At 38.6% G+C, this 24,740-nt stretch overlaps 1 protein-coding gene across 3 annotated transcripts; it reads right to left on the bottom strand.

Annotated features, from left to right (window-relative positions):
* Positions 1–357: 357 nt before the first annotated feature.
* TOPBP1 (DNA topoisomerase II binding protein 1) lies at positions 358–24,651 on the bottom strand. 3 transcript variants are annotated; one of them, XM_075143250.1, is made up of 28 exons: positions 24,569–24,651; positions 24,056–24,143; positions 23,361–23,495; positions 22,628–22,771; positions 21,649–21,830; positions 21,326–21,519; positions 20,707–20,886; positions 19,517–19,686; positions 18,791–18,954; positions 18,029–18,276; positions 17,412–17,731; positions 16,443–16,615; positions 15,240–15,451; positions 13,657–13,949; positions 12,235–12,408; positions 11,075–11,184; positions 9,838–9,961; positions 9,309–9,458; positions 8,750–8,858; positions 7,937–8,129; positions 6,879–7,105; positions 5,648–5,811; positions 4,610–4,724; positions 3,913–4,076; positions 2,878–3,018; positions 1,616–1,705; positions 991–1,152; positions 358–591 (listed from the first exon to the last, which is right to left on the bottom strand). In XM_075143250.1, exons 2-28 carry the CDS (start codon positions 24,134–24,136, stop codon positions 448–450), a joined length of 4,563 nt encoding a protein of 1,520 aa, XP_074999351.1. In that variant the 5' UTR covers positions 24,137–24,143; positions 24,569–24,651; the 3' UTR covers positions 358–447. The 3 variants fall into 3 exon arrangements, with proteins under 3 accessions (XP_074999351.1, XP_074999354.1, XP_074999352.1); XM_075143253.1 differs by lacking the exons at positions 358–591; positions 991–1,152; positions 1,616–1,705; positions 24,569–24,651 and having other exon boundaries at positions 2,878–3,014; positions 3,909–4,076; positions 8,744–8,858; positions 24,056–24,263; XM_075143251.1 differs by lacking the exons at positions 358–591; positions 991–1,152; positions 1,616–1,705; positions 24,569–24,651 and having other exon boundaries at positions 2,928–3,018; positions 3,886–4,076; positions 8,744–8,858; positions 24,056–24,263.
* Positions 24,652–24,740: the final 89 nt, after the last annotated feature.

The following is a 24,740-nucleotide window of genomic DNA, read 5'->3' as shown; positions in this document are numbered from 1 at the left end:
AGCCAGTTCTTTTTGTCCGGTTTCCCTTTTCCCCTCCAATAGAAAATACCAAAAGAGGCAAAATTCATGTAAAACCTAAGTCCATTACTGTGTGGGAAATGCAACCGAATTCTTATCAACTGGTATTTTCCCCATAACACACAGATAAAAGATGTGACAAGCATCTTACAAAGTATTTCTTAACTATTATTATACAATGGTGTCCCTAAACAAAACCATTAGTGGGATAGGACATTTTGGAGACAAAGTATTTTTTGGATGAGTTCTTGCCACATTTTTAGATGCTACTGGTAACCACAGCAATCTTTCCTATGAGTATTACTGTAAAGTTATTTTAATCTCAGGACAAACCAGAAGTGAAACGCAAAGCTTTTTAATTTTTGTGGTGAGAATGAAAAAATATAAATATGAATTTAAAAATGTACAAATTAAAAACACGGAATTTGCTCAGTGTATTCTGGATCGCTTGACTCTGCTCATTTCTCCCAGTGCTTTTCTTTTCTGGGATACTCCAGTTCCAGGTTCTGTGTTATTCTGAAGGTAAGATTCAGCTTCCGGCAGGCAGTAAGACTCCACTGGGGGAGGTGGGTCCTTCAACAGAGGAAGAAAAAAAAAAAAACCAAACTGGTTTAGCTCAAGAAGCTTCTGAGAAGAAAGGAACAGTTCATTAATTTTCTAAAATTGAAAATAACAAAACGAACACTGCGCACTGCATTTTGAGTACATTTTGCAAGCTCCCTACCCTGCAACAGATCCTACTGCCAGCACTAGAACAAGCCATGTTACAGCAATTAAAATTTGAGGCCACGGATCGAAATACTGAGCATAGGCACTTGTGGCCACAATTCCTGGCAGAGGAGGCACATGACCGGTAGAGCAGCACTCCCTTTCAGAGGCTGCAGGCGTCTGGGGTTGTTGGAGGCCAGGGGCCTGCCCCATCCGCCTGTGGGGTAGGTGAGAGCACCCCGACAGCACCCTCGGGCACCGCACCTGGATGAGGTAGTCAGCAATGTACTCGGGTTTCAGGCAGTTCACTCCCTGGGCTGCCGCCTCTGCTACGTTAACCCTGGTGTCGTCCGGCTTCAGCTTACTGAAGTCAGCAAAGAGGTGAGTTGCTTCTTTAAAGAGAGACACGGAATGACCAGAAAACACCTACAGATTAAAACACAACAGACAAAAATGAGTTTATTTTTGTGTTTCTTCCCCAAGACAAATGCAGTTCATGACCTATAATTTCACTCATCAAATTAACTAGCAAACCAATGGGAAATAAAATACCATTTACAGCTGCATTCTGTCCCATCATGTACCTTTCAAGAAGGGTGTTCCTTCTCAACAGAGCAGGGCACAGAAATTCTATCTTCAGTTCCCACCAGCACTACTGACTTGTGTGACCTCAGACAAGGTGCCCTGCCTGACCACATGCAAAATGAAGATGACATCGCTTTTTCCTCCCACCCTTTGACCATGTCTCAGCTATCCTGTGCAAGCAATTTTGTTGGTTAACATGTTTTACTCACATGGAAAATGCCCAGCACAGAGTTTAACAGAAAGAAAAAAAAAAAAAAAAGAAACATATGTGTATTTAATTATTTTTTCAAAAAAAACAACATACTTTTGCTCCTCCTGACTGAAGAAGGCGCCTGAATCCTGCTTCCTTGGTTTGGTCAACATTCAGGATCACTTTCCAGCCACCGAAAGCTCCCTAGATAAAAGACTCAATTTAGTCAAAAGTGCATCGGTACCAAAGTACAAAGACTTAATGGATCTATAGTTTGCCCCTTTCATGAATATCCATCAGATGAAGATTTGCTATCACCTAGTTTTGTCTTTAAGTGACAATGGCAGAAAAAGCCCCACACAACATACAACTATTGGGCTAACACCATACAGTCAGGCAGCTTGCCACCAAGCCCTCTCACCTGCACAGCAAGATGGGCAAACCGATCTATGAAAAGACCCTCGGCAATAAGTATTATTTCCAGAACACCAGACACTCATCTACAGAAACATATCTTGAGAAAAACAGTTATTTGGAAACATTTCCCCCTACCCCATGCACTACATTATCTACTCAGTTACAGTAACAGCACCTAGGGCTAAGTGGTTGCCTCCTACAAGCACTCACTCTGGTTTCCAAGTAGGCAAGGGATAGAGGATTTGTTACACGCATTCATTTAAAAAGGCTATTGTAAAATACATGCAAGTCAAGATTTATCCTGATGCGACAAACGTAAGCGGTATTTCTACTTTTCAATACATACTCAACTGCAATGCCTAATTTGAGAGAGGAGTTAAAAGGCTTTGGGGAGCCCAATTCCCACTTTCAAAAATCTCACTGAAAGACTATGGAACTTGCACCGTAAAAGTCACGGAAAGTGCTTTAGGAAAGGTGCAAACTTGTGGCATGTTTGAAGCACAACAGTATGCTCACCGCTAAAGCTATAAAAATGCTGTCCAGAAAGCTGTATTCACCTATGCGGCACAGCACAGGATTTGTAACCGTTACTGCCAGTACCAGTTGTGGTTTCCCAGTAGCCAAGTTAAGTTAGCTCCCCAATCAGAGATCTGAAGTGTAAACATCATCTTCATGGTCAACGGACATTTACATACGTAAGTAGCCACATCCAGCTTTGCAAAAAAACTAACAATGGTTCAGGAGGAGATTAAGACTTTTAATATGCCAGCACTAGAAGTTTTAAAAAAAAAAAAATACTTAACTAGAATATATCCAGCTAAGCCATTTTGATCTTAATAACAAGGCAGATTACCTTTCCCTGCCAGTTAAGTTTCTGAGTTTCTTGGTGACAATCGCTGTCCTGTCTACCCACACTGTACAACTTATATGAGTATCTAAATACCTCAGCAATACCATACCTCAACAACACCAGTTTCTTGCCTCCCTTTATGAATTTTTTTCCTCCATCTCATGGCTGCGAGTGCTAGTTTCTTCTGGTTTATGTTGATTCCAGGCAAAACATTAAGTATGGAATTATTTCCCCACTCATAATCTTCTTCCTAGAACAATCACAAGCCTGAATTACAAAGCAGTCCTGCCAACTTTACCAGCAGAAAAATAAATAAAACCACCACACCGAAATGAAAAAAACCAAAAAAATCCCAGAACAAATCCCAACTCACTCTAGCTTTACATATTGACTTTATCTGGCCAAAACAGGTCTAGTTGAAGTTAGAGATATGGCTCTTAATTGCACATATGTATCCAAATCAACTCATGTTTTCTGTGACATCAAGTCACATTGTAGACAACCAGATTCCTCTTGCAATGGAATTCAACAGCAGGGCAAAGCAACTCACTACTCTGGACACCATCGACTCTACATTTCTGCAGTGTCTTCCAAAACAATGAAAGTTGGTTTTGATACATAAAGATATGAACCAGTCTACAGGCATTATTTTGAAGTTAACTTGGTCAATGTAGAAGAACTGCTAGACCCAGGAGAAGTGTGAAATAATGGTTAGGGAGGTAAGGAGTTGGAAAAGAGCGTTCAAAAATGTTTATGTACGTGGTTACAGAGTTGGATCACTTAAAACTATTACATTCATTTATGGAAAGGATCAGGATTTAGTTCCTGGTGTAACAAGATCCACATAACTTTAGCTGATACCAATGAGAATTTATCAAAAGGTACTCAAGCTTCAATTTTCAGAACTAACTATAAAAAGATAGGTATTTTATTTCTCCTACACCAGGAGTTTGGTCCAGGACTAGTTTTCAGAGAAAAGTTTGCCAAAAATTTCTCAGACTTTGGATCCTCTAAAACTCCCAAGGCTTGGGCACCCGAAACTGCTAATTGCTTTTGAGAGGTTAAGTCCTTTCCTAGTAGTGCAAAATAAAAAGAAATGAGAAAAGGGGCAACATACTCATTTCTCAATAATAAGGTCACATGCCTGAACAAAGCAGCCAGCTCCTCTACATGCCTCCAGGTAGGAACGATGAAGCACCCACTTTCCAGCTGCCATCGAAGCCAAGAATTTTTCATTTCGAAGAGGATGTCCCACAACAATGTGTGTGCAACTTGGATCAAAGCACTGTTTCTCAAGTACTATTCCACCTTGGAAGTGAGGAATGAATTTGATTCAAAATATTTAAGGGTCATGCTGTACCACAGAAAGGATCAACTCAAAGTGAGAATTACTTGAATTCAGATAAAAATATACTTAACTCAAATTTACATTGAAAATATTATCATTGAAGTGACATGGGCAGAAGTTGGCAACAAAGGAGAAGCAGTCAGGAAAGAGTGGCTCTGATAAAAATAAAGTGCCACTGTAATACAGACAGGAACGCGAGAGACACCAGAGGACAGCAGTCCTGGGGACTCCCTACAGTAAAGAACGAGGCCATTGTAGAGACAGCTAAGAGAAACTGCCAGAAGACAAAACCATTGCTGTTTTACAGCAAAGCTGATCACTCATATAATAATAATAATATATTCAAAGAATCACTCACAAGCACAGAAAGTCATAAATTTGAGACCTCAAATCTGATAAGTCATTAACAGAAGCCCTTTCTTTTCCCCAATGAGCCACAGCTGACCAGCTTACAGACACATACTATTCTTTGCATTTTACAAATATCTGGTACCTAATTCCTCAATCAGATGGCAGTAATCAAATCTTTCTTGAGGATTAAGAGAAGACAGCTGAAATTTACGGTGTTTTTCTGGTTCTTCATCAGCCTTCTCATCTTCTGTAACAGCCTGGAAATAAAGTAACAGATTTTGAAAATATGACAGAAAGATTAGGTTGACAGCTGACTATTTCTCTGCCAAACGTTCTGGGTTATTTTTATATTAAGTTTTCTTTTAGCCAGGAAAAGCAGAACCAAACCTGTCGATCACTTGACAAAAGCTTGGATCTTAGCAAATCAATGTTAGGCTCCTGCTTAACATCCTCTTGGTTCTCCCAAGAGGGCACAACTGAACCAATCTGTCATAAAAACTAATCCTTCATTCATATCCACTGAATGCCAAGTTGAACACATGAAGAAATCATCATCCATATATCACACTGACTCATTCATTCAGACTTTCTATAACTTTGAGGGCCTCTATGCATTTCCACCACAGCCTATTTACTAACATGACACATTATGCCTCTGAAGACACATAGCTGCTGAAAGTTTGAGCATCAAATGATACACTGCGGGCAAAAGACTAAGCTCATTTTCCTAGCCCCTTCCAAGTTCACTACAACAAAGCAGAATTCTAAACCAGGTTTTTGGCAGAAAAATAATTTTCAGTTTGTACCTAAATATAAATTCCAGATACCACCAAGGAAATGAAAGTCTACACTTTTTTCCGTCATCCCAACATGGCTGGAGGAGTTCCGAGTAATACACATAAGTAACTCTCCATTCCAAAGCATTCCAGCAGGAACTAGCAGGACAAAAAGCTTTATTCGTCTGAACAAACAAGCTTTATTTATTTGAACAAACATTATATGTTCAAAATCTCAAAGAAAGGAGGAAAAAGAAATAGAACTGCATAAAAGTAATCCGCCTAAAGATTTTAAATGCAGATATTCACCTATTTTATATTTACCATCAAGTTCAAAAGTTCTTGAAGTGTCACTACATCTCTCAGAACACAAATCAGCATAAACATTTCTTCATATGACAAACCTTTTCTTTGGGCTGTGGTGCCACAGGAGGGTTAGCCAGTGGGAAAGCAATGCTGGGGGCCTGAGGAGTGGGGATCAAGTGATCTTTAATCGGTGTTTCAGGATCTCTACATACAGGATTTTTTAGACCCTCAATCGAATCTCCATCCCCAGCCTCAGGAACAGCTGTGAAAGTAAAGCGTTTTTGCATGACTTGTCTTTGGTCGAATATAATTATGGATGAAGTTTAAAAAAAAAAAAAAAGTAGCCATCCTAAAAGGACAAAACACAACCGACACAACTGCTGCTATAACATGCACAGTGACATTTCACAATTGCCTTTCTTAAAGATGCTCTTCCTTATACCACAAACCACCAATTGCAATATTGCAGACTCATGTGCCTGGATGCCTTGTTTTGAAAAAAAGGAAGACCTCAAATGGCCTAATTTCTTTGGCTAAACCTCACTGGTTCAGTTGAACCAAAAATCAATTTAATGCATTTAGCTGATTTTCTTCAACCTCCTCTAGGACAGGGTCAGTTTTCAGGAAGACTGTTGCCACAAGCAGAAACTCTGTAAGTAGGTTGAGGGAAGGAGTTGGAGGCAGGAGGGAGGCAGTGGGCAGAGAGAAATAAAAGATTCCACTATCTCTCAGGAGGCAGGAATGGAAAGAAAGCAAAAACAGATGAAAAAACATAAGTATGTTGCTTCCTTAGTCCTAGCAGTAGACTAAAGACTTCAAAAGAACAGGGAAGATAAATACACAGTATCTTCACTGAATCCTGACCTAACCGTGGCCATTGGCAGTTCTGACACATCTGTTTTTCAGGCTCGTGGGTATCTTCTTCCTATATCTCCATTCTTTACCTATTAATATTTCCACTATAATTAAGAAGATTCCGCTACTGGTATTCCCATTTGCATTCCACTATACCTACCTGAATTGTTACCTGGAAACCAGCAACGAAAAATTTGGAAGATTTCCTAAAGTAGATGCAGACTATTTTTAAGACAGGTGCTGTCTTGGTGGTTGACCACAAATGGCAAATGGGTGGGAAAGCTTCTCTTTAAAAAACAGCAGCACATAATGGAGCTCAAAGATGTAAAATTGTATTTTTGGCGTTCAAGAAATGCCAACAATGTTCACTTTTTTTTTTTCAAAGGAGAATTCAAACACTACTGTATTTTAAAAGTCTCAAAGATCAAATGGATACTGTAGCAAAGAACAAGGATATTGTATTTCTGATTTTACCTATACCAGCAATCTCTGCATCAGCTAAAGATCCTTTGAAGGCAGACTCATCCATGTTCTTACTGACGTTACTCTGACCTTGCTCAGTGCACTGGGAAGGACTATCGGGCCACTGAAAGTTGCTGACAAGTCTTGCTCTCTCCTCCCTCGCAGTAGGATCGTCCCAGATGATCTGCTCACTCTGGGATGGCTCTGTGTTTATATCTGTGAGTGCCTGACGGGATTGCCTAAGGAAAAAAGCACAGATACCTGAAATATTCATTTGTTTTACAGAAGACTATCATACTAGAGGGCAATGTGTGAATGAACCGTAGCATCCAAGTGACCTCATTATTGGAAAGCATGGCTAGGAAAGGGGAAAATTTCAGTATAAAAGCAACTCTGGCAGCTTGGTTTTGTGGGCCTAAGTGTCAGCATGGTTGAAAAATGGCAACCAAAATATCAGAAGAAGATGTTTTCATTATGTATCATATTGATAAATTATTCCAAAAATCAGCGTACTCTACTCTCTACTGAACCTACTAATTTGCAAATAAACACCAAGCTAAAAGAATAATTTTGCAAGATTTCCATTACTTTCTCACTGTAGCTCAGCATTGTTAGAGCTCAAATCCTATTCCCTGTTCAGAGAGAAAAGAAAAAGAAAGGAGGAGAAACATTCACAGAGGTGCTTTGCAGGAACACCTAGTACTTGTATATGACCTATGTACTGAAATACTGCAGCCATGGTTTCTTCAAAATCTGTAAGAACACTAAATAATCTGAAGAGAAAGAAAAGAAATCGGTTGGCATAATTCAATTCAAAATTAAAAAGCAATCATACTATTCTATGATTTTTTGAAAAACAAAAGATACCCACTATGGATTAAGACAACATTCATTCTGACTTTATCTAGCATGTCCAGTTAAAGATTCTGAATTGCAAGAGAAGCAACTTAAGTACATCAGTAGAGAAAGACAATACATCTGAAAACCCTGGAGACCTATTCATGTTTCAATGACTGTCTAAGTATGCACAGGGAGGACAAAATAAGATACTTTGAAACAAAAATCAATACCTTAGAGCTTCCAAGACCCTACTGCGGCCATTTCGCACAGACCGTGTGCTATCAGGAGTGGTTGGAGAACCATCAAAACTGTTCCTTGAAAGGGAACCTCTTTGCCCTTGTGGTTTCACTAGCGATGTGGCAGACATGATCTCCTGCAGCTGCCTTTGGAAGTTCTCCCTCATTTCTAGTGCTTGTGTTAAAACTTAAGAGAAGAAAGAAAACTCACGAGATCAAGACTGTTATATTGTAGCAAGTGAAAAGTAACTGAAATTCCAGTTAACTTCCCCCCCACTGCCCTCGCATTGGGACAAAAACAATACATTAAGAAGAGAAAAAGATATCTGGGAAAAGGTATCCAGGAAAACTACATATACCCTGAGTCACCTATCTCTACACACAAGTAGAAATCTCCACTTTGCTCACTTCTGAATTTGCTTGCTTGATCTAACTTATATCCACAATTCTCCCGTAACACATTTATTTACATAACAAAAAAGGTATACTCTAAAACAGTGATTTGTCACGTTAAAGACAAACTTCAGTGTTTTAAAAACAAAGAAACAGCAATTAAGTAATTTGCAACAGAAGATCATGATTTTCTTATGGGTTGTCAGTCTTTACAACAGAGAGCAAAACCCTGCCCTCACATCCAGCAACAATAAGGGCTAGCTGTACTTGACTGGTATATCCACATTAAGATCTGGAACCTTTAGGTACTAATTTATATACCAGTCAAGTACATTCAGCACCTGAAACTGTAAAAGGCTTATATTGATAGTTTGATAGTCCATAACTATTTTGAAAACAGTGATTTACATTCACCTCCTTTGGATTCACTTGTTACAATTTGTTCCTCCCCTGTAGTGACCGTTTCCTTTATTTGGTCAGTAGTTACATCATCTTCAGCATCATCTTCGTCCACTGGAATAATCTAAAACCAATGAAGACAAGTAGAATTCCCAAACACCAAAATTTTTTGGTTTTTTACCCATGTTCAACACTTGTATAAGTTCTGAAGATTATTAATCTTGCCTTAGAGTAAATCTAACCTTTTTGCTACCGCAATGACAGTAAAACACTGAACAGCAGTATCAATGACAACACCTATTCTGCAGTCTAAATGTCTACTAAGGGAAGTTCACACCTTGGATCTCGTAACCTACAAAGGAAGGCAAAGCCTAGACCTACATAATTTCAAATTTGGAAAGCACTTCTAATCCTGAAATACCTTAAGAATCATCTGTGATAGTTACTATTAACCACCTGATTCAGGGCATTGCTGAATAAGCATCAACATTTTTTATTAATATGTTAATATAAACATGAAGTTATCTGAATCCAAATCACTTCATAGAACATGAATTCATATTACACATTATACCTCATCTTCCTCTGTTGGTTTTCCAGTTGATGGAAGTTTACTGGAGGAGGAGAGCCTGACATCTTGCACTGCACTGATGTCCAGGCTCATTTTGGGATTGTAAGTGTGAGGAAAGAGAGATTCAGGAAGCCGTTTATATTCTTGGGCACTCTGTAATAACATCAGTTAACATAAGAAAGATGAGAAACTGATTGAGATAAGAGAAATTCCACATCTAAACATAGGAAAAGTGTAATAAGAACACCACTGAAAGAAGTACTTTACACAAGAGAAAGATGTGGCTCTCATTCTGGGAAACATGTAGCAGAAACGTTCAATGGAGGAGAATTTCTGCTCTCCTCATGGAGAACACAGTAAAAGTACATCAGTGAAAACTGATCGCTCAATTTATAAATGCAAAGCAGGATGCAAAACATCAGTTCCTATACATGTTCAATATAAATTCAAACATAAAATCAACTGCCATATAGCCGGTTTTAAACCTCTATTTCCCTTCACTCTTCATAAGGGAACAAAGTGAGCTCCATACCTCTAAAAGCCAGTGTTCTGAAACAATATGTATACCCCGTTCTTTTACAGATTTGTACTCCTTATTGTTGTCATTTTGTCCTCCCTTGTAGATAAAGTGCGTTACTGTTTCATCAAAGCACCATCTAGAAAAGAAAACGGAATACAACTTGAAGATATAATTTCCTATCAAGAAGTATTAAAAATCCATCCCAGAAATTGTTCTATCCATTATTCATGTTAAAATATTGTTTTGGCCATTTTGTTATGCCTAAATAAACAACTACTTCATCAAAAAAAGACAGCATTCAGTTTCAGGATAGAACAATTTTGGTGTCTTTTGAAAGCATTCCTGAAGTAAACAAAACTAAATCCGATAGAAGAGGAGGGGTTTTGCTTTAGTTTTTCTGTTTTGTTTTTATTTAAGTGGAGTTTCAAATCAGTTTCTGAAATAAAACAGTGACCCAGAATGAGAGCTTTTTCTTTTGTGGACATATTGAGCTGCAAGTGAAATACTGATCCCTGAAGCTCAAAATAAACAAAATGCAGGATTCTAACATTTAAACTAATAAAAACTAGTATTTACTATCTAATGCAAATATCTTCAGCATTTCTAAGCTACTACCAAGCATAAGGGCAACTTCCTCATCCACACTGTGAATGATAACACTTATCATAGAAGTCAGCAACAAAAATATATAAATCAGATTTAGTGGGAGAAGAATTCTGTCTTAAATCACAAAGGTTAGCTTGTAGTTTCTCTTCGTCACAACCTATTTTTCCTAAGCTTTTATAAGCACACTAACTTAGCCATGCTTACAATCTGAAAAATAACTAGCTTTGAGCCAGGGAGAAACACACACACAAATTCAGATCAGATTCAAATCTAAAATATAAAGCAAACTTTAAACTACCCGAAAGCTAAAAATGTTTCATAGTTTTCTTCAAAAAAGAAGAGAAGAAGAAAAAATAAAGTTTCTGCAATTCGGGAAAACTTCAGCACAAACAGTCTTTCCAAGATAGACTTATTGAGAACACAGAGACCAGGGAGGAAGAGGGGGGGAAGATGGCTTTATTTCGCCTTAGAAGTGGATGGCCTTATTTTGCAATAGAAATTGTTTAAGGTGGTAAAATCTAATGTTTAGCTATAGCAAAAGGTCATAAGGTCATATAGATAAGTATATTAGAATGCCAAGACTCATATTTATTAGACGTCACATCAATGCAGAAGCTTAGAAGTTGTTCGTGTCAGTTGATACCTGTATTCTGCCCCAAGAGAAGCTGCTACCGCATTCAGTTCACTTTGCTTCTTACTAAGTTTTTTACTGACACATATAACAACATCAGCTAGAGGCTTGGGCTCTTCTTCCTATTCAAGCAGAAGGGAAAAAATAGGAGAGTCATGTCTGGAAGGTTTCTGTATCAATTACAAGAGTACTTTAATATTTAGTGTAGCATGTAGTAAAATATGCAATAACAACAAAACGAAGATAAACATATTTTCTCTATTTTAGCTAATTCCAAACTCCATGGGAAAAAAACAGCACTATTATCATTCTGTGCACTAGGAATCCAAAGACAAAAGATTCACTCTCAGCCAGTCTCCCTGGAACATATTCTGCTCCTTCCATCGCAGACTGAGCACTTCCTGAACACTGAAATTAGGAAATTATCAAACCTGATGCCACAGAAGTATTTCACTGTACTGCAGTGAAAAAAAGTAAGAATAAGAAGTTACAAAATAAGAAGTGACAGTCTTCCTTTGCTGAAGGCCATTAGCTTTCTTGCCCCTCCTCTACAATAAAGTGTACTAACATTGCACGCAATAAAAAAAATGCTCCCTTTCCTCCTACATCTTCTGTTTTCTCTCACTAGGGTAGATCAGACTGAAGAGGCCAGATGACTACAAGAAAAGATAACATAACATGTCTTTATAAGGGGGTAAGCAACTGATCACATCTTGTGCCTCCTAGTAAGTAGAGAAGCAGCACCTTACAGAGGAAGATAGGAAAAGACACATCATTAAAAAAGAACTCCTAACTTTAGGCCAATACAAACCATTTAATCCTGCTCATCTGGAGCCTGGGAATTTCTTAAGTGTGATGAAATCCTCTCATCCCAATACTACAAAGTCTAAATTGGTATATATTCATATGCCATGTTACTTAATAACTGCTTAATATTCAAGATACTAGTACAGATAGTAGAAAAAGGTTTTAAAATTCTTTGCCTTCCAGGAGGAAACTCTTCTATCTTACCTTCTTTTAACTGTTATTGAAGAACATGTAATCATATGGATTTCTACTCATATAGATCACAATGCACAATTCACAAACTCCTTTGTAACTTAAATCACAAATGATATGGCATTTTCTTAATTAAGCCTATGCTCCAGAAACTCAAAACCAAAATTTCCTACCACTTCTGGCTGTGCAGTGGTCAACTGAGGGCTGGCAGTAAGAGCCTCTGTATGCCTCGTGCTGTTTGCCAGTGCCAATTTCAAGTTTCTGCCGATGACTTCAGAGAGAGGTGTGCTCAGTTTCCTGGTTTTTTGATCAGGACCTCCAGGAGTTTCCAAAGCTGCCAGAGCATCCTACCAAAAAAGAAGCAACTGACTGACTTTCATGAAGGCATTACAAAATTCTCACTGAAGTGCAAGTTTCACAAATGCAGTCTGTAGTAAGATTTCACACTCCCAAACCAGGACGGTGTACTACAGTAGCAGGTAGCAAGTGCAACTGTGGTGCCATTGCACAAAAGCAGTACAAGACAAGCCCAGTCTTAGTCTGCATGAGCAAAACACAACGAAGATAGATTATAAATCTCTCTTTTCACTGCCATCAATGAAAACTGCCCTCAGTGGAAAATTCCGTGGCCAAACCCAGGTATTCCTAATCCCAACCAATTACTTTAATTTACTAATACCTCCCCCCACAAGAGTTGCATATAAGTATCTGATTCTATCTGCACCTTTAAAGCACCAAGTTTCCTACTGTCCTTTTTTAAAAAAGAGAAAATTTGGTCTAGAATATCTTGCTTTTAAAAATTATCAGAGTGGTGAACTATTAGATTTCAAAAAGCAGAGTACCAACTGAATCACAAAATCACAGAATTGTTTGGGTTGGAAAGGGCCTTAAAGATCATCTAGTTCCAACCCCCCTGCCATGGTCAGGGACACCTTCCACTAGATCAGGTTGCTCAAAGCCCCATCCAATCCCAATCCACTTCCAGGGATGGGGCATCCACAATTTCTCTAGGCAACCTATTCCAGTGTCTCACCACCCTCACAGTAAAGAATTTCTTCCTAATATCTAATCTAAATCTACCCTCTTTCAGTTTAAAGCTGTTACCCCTTGTCCTATCACTACACTCCCTGATAAAAGAGTCCCTCCCTCTCCATCTTTCCTGTAGGCCCTCTTTAAGTACTGGAAGGCCACTATAAAGTCTCCCCAGAGCCTTCTCTTCATGAAGCAGAACTAACTAAAGAGAACACTAGATTCTTCTAGTTTTGTAATACAGGTTTTTCAGTCTTTAGATGTAAAGAACACAGACTGTGTACTGTGTGAGGTGTAGAACACATGAGCATACGATGCAATAAGCATAAAGGAGCTTTGTTAAGGACATTATAGCATCTACTAGTCAATAAATTTATTCCACAGGTCATTAACTAGAAATATATATAAATAAACAGAGCCAGTTTTCCTGGCTTTATTCAAAATGGAAAGTCTGTATGTTAACAGCATAAAAAGGGATAAGCACAGGTTTCCGTGTTGTATTTAAGTTTATGCGCATCTTTAACCCTACTGGCTCTATAGACTAAAAAATTTGCAAAGGTGATCACCTTTACATCAAAAGAAGGCTTGAATAACTTGTCTTTGGAAAGAAATTTTGATGGTGTATCAAGATGCAAAGACGGTTCTTTCTGTGGCAGCCCCCCTTGTGCAAGAGGAGTTGTCTTCTTCCCAATATGATGAGAGATTACAGCGTGGAAAGCTTTACTCTGGAACCTGTTGATATCAAGAGGGGTCACAGCTGGTTTTTTTCCAGCTTCAAGGAGATAAGTATGTTGTTCTGTATCAGGAGATTTAACAGTTGCTGGTGTCTTGCTAAGCTGAGTAATGGAACACTCCTTATCTTTAAAAGAAACAAAGAAAACATAAGCAAGCAATCTGATTTTTCTTTTGAACACAGATCTCACATACACTTTTATTTAAACAATAACTGAATGTTCATCCGACCTTCCTTTCCCTAAAAAAAATAATTCATATCCCCTCCCAATAAATGCTCTAAACTGACAATTATATTTTAAAAGCCAGTATCTTATGTGTCTCTTCCAGTTAACTACTTCGTTTGAATTACATTGGGACTGAGCTTGACCCTAAGGGTCTGAAAAAAAGCAAGCAACCCCTGGCCTGCTCACACTGTTTGCAGTTCCACACATACCTGTATAGCTCATATATGTCATACAACAACTATCAAAATACAAATCCAAGAAAAAGATGTAATATACAACAAATCCTTCCCTTTAACATTAAAGGTAACTCCTCCTCCCTGGCTTCTTACTTTCCATGCAACGTAAAATTTCTTTTGTATTCATGACTCTGAATCACACCTCTTTAGGTCATTATGTACACTTCCAGTCCCATATGCCTTTGGATTAATAGGACCAAGGCCAGGAATAAGCCCTTAAAGTTTATCCATCATAAATGCTTCTAGATAAGCATGAGTCATCATCTCTATAGCTCAAAAAGATTAGTACAAGAATTGCTCTTACATTTTACTGCTCATTTCCCCTGCCCCTCCACTTCCTTTCCTTGAAAATGTAATATACAGATAAGACGTGCCTATGCCAACAACATATCTTTTGTCCTCTGCTTAGTGACCTATATAATTAATTCACAAGGGCACTGGTAAAACAGGTCTGCTAACATTCAATGTTAAATCACTGTAGTCTGCATCTTAATATGGAAGAAATATTGCCAAATAAAAGGTGTGAAATAACTCGAAAGGGAGCAGAAGCATCAGAAGATGAAGTAGGCATGAAGGACTGAACAGAGGGGCATCATGTCATTGCAGATCAACAAGTATGAAGTTCTAAGCTGGATCTATCATCAATTCCCACGCAATCTACAGAGCAGGGTACGTGTCAGAAAGGACAAAGCTGAGACACTGAGCTTGATTCCCAACTGACTGATAACCACAAGACTCCACTAGCTCCAAGAGACTTGCAGCAAACATACAGTATCATTTCTATAATCATGACTCAACAGCAAGAAAAAAAATGGAAAAAATACTTGGAAAAATATCCTTCAGCTCTAATACTTCAAAGGCATTAGAGAAAAAAATTTCATCATACCTGCCTTCTTTGTCGTGAACAAACAGTACAATGACACAATCATATTTCCTAACTTGCTAATAACCAACCTTCAGCCTCTGCATTTTCAACCAAGAACTTTCTTTCCTCTGCTCTCTTTCCTGTCCTTGCAGACTGCAAAAGCCAAGCTACAGTGACTGCCGGCAAATTCCACTTCTTCGCTGCTTCATACTTGGAACCATCCGGTTCTCTTACCACAAGATGGGTACTGGCAAACATTCCCTTTTTTGCATTGGCTTTCCGCACAAAGAATTCTTGGACTCTAAAATTAGATTAACAAAACATTCATTTAGTCATAAGCAAAATTAATCTAGGGCATGCTTATACTATTATAAAATGCATTCAGGTAACAGAAAAATAACCAGTAGAATTATCTAAGGCCATCCACTTTGCACTTTACAGCCTAACCTACATGGGGGAAAAAAAAAAAAGTTAAACGGCAATGTTTTGCTTCTATCAGTATCGAAAACATAGCATTTCTCACACTCCAGAAATCCTCAGATATCCCATTTCCAAACCATACACTGGGCCTAACGTTCTCCTGCAAGATTAATGGGACAGGCTGGATTCCTTGCTGGAGCCAAAAAGCATCATTTCCAAATGAACAAAAGTTTTCTTTATATTACATTTTTTCTCTTATCATCAAGGACCCAATCTTCCAAGAAGATGGCAGGACTGAGAACTCATTGGCAAAGAATTTAGTTCAAACAGACTACAAATCAGATCAAATGATTCTTTAAGCTATACAATTTTGCCACTTCATGACTAAATATGTTTTTCTTAATGTTTTTGAAAGATCCTGATGAATTGGGAGCAAATAATTCACCATCCCAGCTCCTAAGAAATGGTGCACTATCACTGGTTATGAGGCTGAACCAAATAGTACTGAAGAAGAGGAACAATGGTCCATTCCTGGACAACTGAAGAGCAACTCAGAAGGCCTGACATCTGAAAAACTGACTATTTTTTGCTCTTTTCTAGAGCAGAGCAAAAAGTTACTGAGACTCAGTCATTGGGAAATATGAGACTGAATATATTCTGGTAGAAATTAGGCTGTGAGAATACTGACTAAATTTCTCTTAAGGAGAGAAAAATAAAGAACTATATAATAACGTCTCATTGCTTCAGCACTAGGTTTTGTAAATGAATAGAATGCAAAAGAGCTTTAACTCTAAAAGAAGAAATGAAATGCATAATGGATTTCATCACACTGGCTGTCTAAGAACAAGAAGAAACGGTGACAGGAGACATACCTTGCTCCTAGCAGTTCTGCCAGATAAACCAGGGAGTCTCTCTCTGCACCAGTGAACTGGCTAAAAGAAAGAACACAATCTTCCAGAGGGGTAACTCCTTCCATTACTGTGACTGGTGTGAAAAGTGGATTGGACTGGGGATCTAAAAGGAGCTGCTGTTCCACACACGTTATCTTAAAGAAGATGAAAGAGATAATGCAAATCAAGCCAAATAGCAACAAACCCAACAATACGTCAGCAACTGTACGATAGCATTTATGGACTTAACAACTAGCAATCCTGCTTCCATCATTACATCTGAGACAAATTATTTCCTATTGAATCAGACAAATTCTTTTCTAGATCATTTTAATTTTGTCAAGTTTGACATACTGAGGCATTATTCAGAACTTTTCAGTTACTACTCTTCCAACCCTGGAGGCTCCCTTGAAGTAGTTCAAGGCCTGATCCGAGGGTCTGTACAGATTTACTTCACAGAAAGTTACCTAGTACTGAAAAATACTAACAACAGTTAGTCTACATTACGCGCGCACTCTTGGCAAACATGGTTAGTATTTTTTGACTTTGAGCTATAAAGCTGACTTGCTCTTCTGCCACAAGTTAAAAAGCTGTAAAAAGCACGAAACAAGAAAAAGTAAGCACAAAGATATCAAATGAAATCATTATTAGTCAAGTAGGTCCTTCTACAATTCATTATTTAGAGAGAATGCTGTCAGTCTTAAGAAGCCTTTGAGTCATGACAATGAAGTCCTATTTAACAAGTCTGTAGAAAATGAAGTGAAATAGATAAAAGATACCTTACAGTTGCAGAGGCTTTAAAGTATGCTTTAATTTAGTACATTTCAAACGAAACGAGGCTAATCTCTCAGTATCTTTCATTTAAGCCATCGATAACTCTGCATTCTGACAAGACATATTTCTAACATAAATACCTGTTTACTCACGGAACTGAAAGTGTAACCCCCTTACCAGCCACGTATTTGTGACAACATCACCAACAGTTGGCTTCACGGTGCACCCCAATAAAGGTACCACAGCATAGTCTGCAATGGTTCTGCTTTGCAGCGGCAGAATTTTCCCAGCATTCTCCTTTATAATATCTGCAATGTAGGACTCGTCCTCTTCACCAAAACCCAAAAGAAGAAATCTCTTTCTGACAAATAAGCCTCCTTCAACCAGTGCAGAAGACTCTCCCAAAGAACCATTACAGACGGAAGATTGATTCTCTCCTTGAACAGTCAAGTGAGTAACATCATTGAAGTTTCTGGATGTTAGTTTTTCAACTTCATCTGAAAGGAAAAAAAAAAACAAAACACAAAACACCAACCAACCTTTGTAATTGCTGGACAAGAACATCAAAGACAACTCAAAATAATTTCATGAAGAAATGACAGTATTCTGCTGTTTTCAGCCAGGTTTTAGCTAAAAACTGCTCTATATAGGCCTGTTTAAATTTGATTTCTAAAACACAATATAGAAGTTAACATACTAGATGTGGCTAGCTCTTTAATAAGCAAATGCTGCAAAACTCAAATGCTAATTATAAGCAGTTAAACTTTCTATGGTATGTTGAGCCTAGAACGTACCTAATGCAGAATCATTATTTACATATAGAGAGAGGAAGTCATCTTCAGCATCTTTCTGGTGCTTTATAACATTCACAGCTTCTTTCTTCAAGAGACTGTTATTTTTGGGAAGAACTGACTTCATTCCAGGTTGCTGCAAAATTGGGTTCTCTAACAGCTGGTAGTTTAGAGGGACATATTGCTCCACTGGATGTAGATAACCTTTACTAAATGACTCCAGCAACCATTTTGCTGTCACTACATGAGGCCTATAAAATAAAGTGTTATACAAACAAGTTACAGCAGCTTTCAGAACTGTGATTCTTCTTTCCCGCTCCGCAAATACTAGTATATACACACACCTGAAGTTTGTAACTCCAATACTAAGCAAGCTTTGGGCACTTTACAAACCTCAAGATTTTTTTTTAGTTCTTTCAGTCTGAGAACAGAGAATTTCATACTTATTTTCTATAATGTAAGTTATATCTGCCACTGCTGCGTTGCCAAATCCTTCCTCCTCAAAATATTAACAAATACATGTTAACACCTCTTTTCACCAAGAATACTTGTTTTTCTGTTCGCTGAGGTGACTCATGGCTACCCAAAGAACCACAGTATTCAAGAGCACACGAGGATGTACTTATGAATACTAGCTGTAAGTATGCTCATTTAAGTCAAGAACTATTTAGGATTTTCAAATCAATATATGTTTTCCTGTTTACAAGGTGAGGCGGGAAAGAAAGCAAGGCAGAAGCAGACCTTAAGCAATAGAGTTATCATAACCTGTGAGCTGTCTTGTCCAAGAAGTGTTTCAACTCATCATTATTTTCCCCCAAAATGACATGGGTAACATCTTCATTAAGTTGATTAAATCGAACACCACCACCACAATTAATAAGCCTTCTCATCTTGTCCAACTTCCTGCCACTGAAGCCACACAGATAGATCTACAAAGAGAACAGAGCAATAAAAAAGGCTTTTTTAAAAAGAAAAAAAAAAGTAAAAAGAGAAGAAAAAAATAAAGTAGAATATTTTGGTATAATTTGTTTTGAGAGCTGTAGAACACAGAAACTAGTAGCGCAGCTTCTGAGAAGCAGCAAAAAGTTAAGCATTTAGAATTGGATCAATTTGTCTTTGCAAATTAATCTAGCAAAACTTCAATATTTCCTAATGGAATTAACCCCCAGCCAGAGTCATATAACCAAAAAAAACCCCAAAACCCCACCCAAAACCCCACACCGATTCTAGAACTCATTCAGTATAGTATTTCAATATATCTCTAGAAATACATAATTTTATATTTATACTACATATTTAATACAATTATAGACACAAACACACATATATGCAGACACACACGCAAGCGACAGCGTGTGGACACAAAATAAATCTGGCATTTGCTACTGACCATGGAAACAACAATTAACTCAAGCAATTGCCAGTGCTTCAACCTAGTTCCTTCCACAGGGTTAAGACTGAACATTTCAAAGTGTACATTGTTAAACATACTCGACACCCATCTAACAAATCTTCAGGGGCATGAAAAGAACTTATATCCAAGTTTTCCAGCTCATCAGGAAGAGGATCCAGTCTGCTGCTCATAGCAGAACTGCATGCAGTTTCATTAACACCACTCAAATTGATACTGGAAATGTGGCTGACGTCCGAAAGTGTATGATCTTTAAATAAAATGCAAATTAAAAAAAATGCATTAGTTTTGGCTCATCTCTCTCTCTGCTGCTTCACTAAACAAAATACAAAACTGCCACGTATGATTTTGTTGTGCTAGGAGGAAATGTAAAGTCTGAATAATAAGAAATACTAGGTAATACTTGGTTAAACCAAAGGTTTTATTTACACGCAGATTGAGTATGGTCTTACTACCAAGAGTGGTTATGCACCTTCTGTTTATTCTCAAAGGGATGTCACCTATGAGATAGCAGCCAACAAGACCAGTTTTCAAAGCTTTTATTCCAGTTTTATGGCCACCTATTAGAAATACTCTTACAAATAGACAGGCCTCTCTGTAGTAAACAGAAATCAACATGAAGCTCAGTGATTTAAGAGAGTTATATGCAGTTTCCGTAATACCTAATTTGAATTCCCAGTGCTCTGTTGCTAGTGCTAACCCAGTGCTCCCATTCAGTCATTTCCTGAAGTACTGGTCAGTAACAAGTGTTTGGAAAGACACATTTAAAGCTGGCTGAGTATTTCATGCTATCATGTTTGTTTACCAAATGCTTTTAACTTTCCTGCTGTTAATAGCATGGAGTAAGTAAAAACAAATATATGAAGGGAAAAAAAAAGAAAAAAATAATTTTAAAAAAATCAACATTTGTTTTCGCCCTAAGAATAGTGTAAGATTAAAGTCATAACAGACGCTTGCTTTAAACTACGAACGTATGAACTTTTTTAGGACTTAAGAGATATACACCATTGATTCTTAAGCAGGCTATCATACACCCCACTCAAGTTTACTTTTTAAACAATTGATCACATGTCTCAAGTCTACACATGTTGGAATATTCAACGTGCACAAAAGTAATCTATTGTGTTTTAAGCACAAGCAGAATCAGAACCCAATCTGTCAAACCAGCATTGCAAAAGCAAGTAGCACCCTACAAATTTGAAACAGTTCTTCCTCCTTGCTACAAATGTTTCCTTCCTTACTGTAATATATTTTAAAAGGTCTTACTCACTATCGGGCTTGCTGGCATGATTCGTAGGTGTTGACGTACTGGGTGTATTACTCAGTTTTGATCCAGTCTCTATTTTATATATTGTCTCATCCTGACAGAAGCCTTTCTCAATGCTGTCAGAAAACCACTGCACAGACACACAGTGCACATTCCATTTTTTGGCACATTCATACTTCTGACCTTTCAAAAGTAAACAAAATAAAAATCACAAGTTACTAAAAGGCTAATGCTTCAAACAGTGATCGCTGAAAGATGGCTGGACATTAAGAAAATTTAAAAATTCAAATAACTGATTTCAGTGTGCAAGTTTTGTTATTCTGGACTCTTCTGATAAGCTGCTTATTTATTCTCTAAATAGAGCAAAAAATCTCATTGATGGCTAGCTCATGGGTACATATGACCATCTGGGTCTCTGTTTTTTTCCTCTTTTGTTCTCTTTCTCATGCCTTTAGAGCAAAGTAAGGGTGCCGTGTTACTCTTCCCATCAAGAGTAATTCCCTAAACAGTAGTAAGAGCAACACTGAAGCAGACACAGAGACAGTTCAAACTCTTATGCTTATGCATATTTACACTACTTCAGCTCAAGAAGTGAAAATAATATTTACTCTGTCAGTTCTACCTTTTGGCTCTTGAACTATGAGGTGAGTACATTCATTCATCTTGAGCTGCCCCGTATATTGCCCCCCGTGTTCAGCAGTGAGGCGCTGGACTTCTTTCCTGTCTGAACTATTTAAGCCAGTTACGCAAATTGTACAGCCAAGGAACACAGGACAAGCATAGTCTTCCATGTTAACATCAGTGTATCTCATTATGCTAAAGGAATGAAACAAAGAAAAAAAAAAACAACATTTTTTTCTTCCAAGTAAAATCAACCAGAAAGTAGTCTGTATCACCATAAGAATTACCAGTCCCCAGAACAAAAACAGTTTTGTTTTTTTATACCTTTGCTGAGACTTATCCCACAGTGTCTTAACCCAAGAGGGAAGCAAAATAGGTTTTTTCAGAGAAGCAGCTACTAAGTACTTCTTGCTGCCAACTTCTCCAGCTATAAGATGAGTTACTGACACACTGAGGTCTCTGTACACACGTCCGCCCATCATCTGCACATATTTATGAACTTCTTCCTGGGTGGGGAAAAAAAAAATATAGAAAATTATCACGAAAAAAGAAAGAACCTACATCACACTCATGTTCACCTTAAAAAACAAGATCATGGATTTCAATTGTCCATGGTTTCTCCTAAAAAACTGTTCAAAAACACAAAATGGATATATACAGAAGCCATAAAAAACATCAAATACAATTGCCATTTTATTTGCATTTATGATAATTATGTACCCTTAAGAAAAATACTACAGTCATACTGTATAAGTAAAATTTTACGGATGGTTGACATTTTAGGTAGTATAAATTAGAAAGACATATTGGAATAAATTAAATTTCTTAGATAAACTATTTAAACCATAGCTGACTGGGTATTAAATCTTTACCACGTAGTTTTGAGTAACCAGAAATAGAGCATGTTGTCTGTAGCATTATAGTCACAGACAAACTAGCAAGATAAGCAATCCATCTAATCAGTTAATAGAAATCCCTAAAACATACATTTACTCCCATATTAATACAGCTGAAATCTTACACGATTATATATGTATATGCTTATGTAATATATACATGTGCATGCATAGATACACCACTACATACACATTTACATGCTACATATACTTGTAAGACTCCCTCTTTTTCCATACAACTCTCTACATAAACTACACATAGTCTACAAACTATAGAAAGACTAGATATATCTAGACACAGGCATAGTTAGACTTATATATAGTATGACTGCTGCCTTAGTAATGAGCCATCTGAAGCAAATGTCAACGATAATAAGCTAAACAATCCATTTTGTACAATGCATTACCCTAACATCTTTTTCAAGGCTGGTACAGGATACCGTTACATCGGCCATGGTCATATTGTACACAGGATACTCAGCTCTTGGGACACATTGCTGGGACTGCATACAGTACAGGACTACCTGTGGTCCAACAATTCTACAACCAAGCTGCAATAAAATAACAGGAAAAAAAAAAACCAAATAAAATTAGCAGAAGGTACACTGGTATAAGGAAGGCTTTCCTTGTCCCTGAATCCTGAGGAAGGCAGGGCCCTTGGTCTGTCCTGCTCCTCTAGCATCTCCAGGTAGCTGACAGTTTTGCTTTTACTTCCAGCTGTGGATTTTCAGTTCTATCTTTGTAGGTTTTTTGGCCTCAGGAAAAGCAGCAGATGCTATAGCTAACATGCCAGAGAATTCCAGCTAGCCTATCTTTGTCTGCTGGACAATTCCTTGCAGGTCAAACAAAATCACGTTACTCAGGAGGCAAAAAAGCGTGAGAGCCCGCTTAGCGACTCTAGTAGAATCGGAACTGATCATACTATTTATTTTTCCACGTGCTTCAAAATAATCCTTATGCTTTGCTAGTCATCTTCTTCCCTAAATACAGAATGCAGTGAAGTTTTAAAGATTTTATGGTGAATGCTTCATTTGCACTATATTCAGTGCAAAAAGGGAGAACGTACAGAGTGTAAGTATGGACACGAGTGCTTCTAGAAAAGAAAGAATATAGCTAGAAGTAAGTTGATGGGTAGCATACCTTTTTGAGATGATTGAAAACAACACCTCTAAAAGGATCACAAATGTAAAGCGATTTATCATTTTCTTTTATGTTGAGTGCTGTTTCTTCTTCAAGAATCTGGAGATGTTCTTCTGACTGAAATTCTTTTATAGACTGCAGGTAAACAGTGCATACAACAACAATTATTTAATTAAAAAATCACAAATAGCCAATCTTGTGGAAACTACACAAGTACATCTACTTGAAACAGCTCACAACCAAGCAACCATGCAAGAGTATATTGGCAGAAGAAAGGGCTAAAATACCTCATGGGTGTCCCCCTCATCCCCCCAAGTCTTCACAATACTCAGACTTAAATGTTCATCATACAAACTTTCAGGACCTGATCCTGCCACTTAGTGCCTTTAGCTCCCACTAATCTCTCAAGGTGGAAAACAATACACAGTGTCCTTCCTAAGTTTGCTCAATGCTTAAATGAGTGACCACCGTCCAGACCTTCCAAGCTACATGTCACTAAATGTCAATAGGTTTTGAAATTATAATTATTTCTTGTTCAAGAAGTAATTTCTTCAACAAAATTGTTCTTGTTCAACAAACTTTATTAAACACTAGACACCTCTATTACAGAAATAGCTTTATCTAAGTCAACCACGGAAATCATTTAATTAGATAATTAACCAAGCTCACTGAGAAAGGTGATCAAACCTACTTACCTCAAGAGCTTTAAAAAAATACTCCGAATTCCCAGAAGACTTTATGAATTTCACAAAAAATGGCTCCTTACTACCTTTCATCCTTTAACTGAGAAGCAAAACCCAGTAAGCATCCCGACACTTTCGGCGTAGCCCGGAACCGCGCAGTGACGTGACGTCCCGCACCGCCCACCTCCAGGAGCTGCGGAACCACTCTCGTCCCTGTCCCTGTCCCTGCCCCTGCCCCTGCCCCCACGGCCCACGGGCTCGCCCCACGTCGCCCAGCCTCGGCGCCGACTTCTGCCGGAGAAGGACGGGGGAAGGCGGGGGAGGCCGGGCCCACCGGGAGGCCCTTTCCCCCCGGGGCCCCCTCCTCACGCCGGGGCCCTGCTGCCGCCCGACGCGCCCACCTCAGGGCTCCCGCGCACCCACCGGCCTCAGCTCCGCAGCGGGTGCTCGGCGCTGCCGGTTTAACCACGCACCCCACCGCGACCCCAAGGCAGGACGGGAGCCCGACCCCGGCCCCTCACCCACCACCCAGCGCCTCCACAGCGGGCGGGAAAGCGACGACCCTCGCACTGCGCAGGCGCAGGGCGGGGCCGAGATGGCGGGGGCGGGGTCTCCAGAGGGCGGGGCGGGACGTGGGAGAGCGAGGAAAGCGCACGCGCCGCCGGAGAGGTGGGCGGGGAATGGGCGGTTCCATGTC

Source organism: Calonectris borealis, chromosome 2, assembly GCF_964195595.1.
Source record: "Calonectris borealis chromosome 2, bCalBor7.hap1.2, whole genome shotgun sequence".
NCBI lineage: Eukaryota > Metazoa > Chordata > Aves > Procellariiformes > Procellariidae > Calonectris > Calonectris borealis.
Note: the sequence above shows the minus strand (reverse complement) of the source record. Positions and strands in the feature narration are given on the sequence as shown.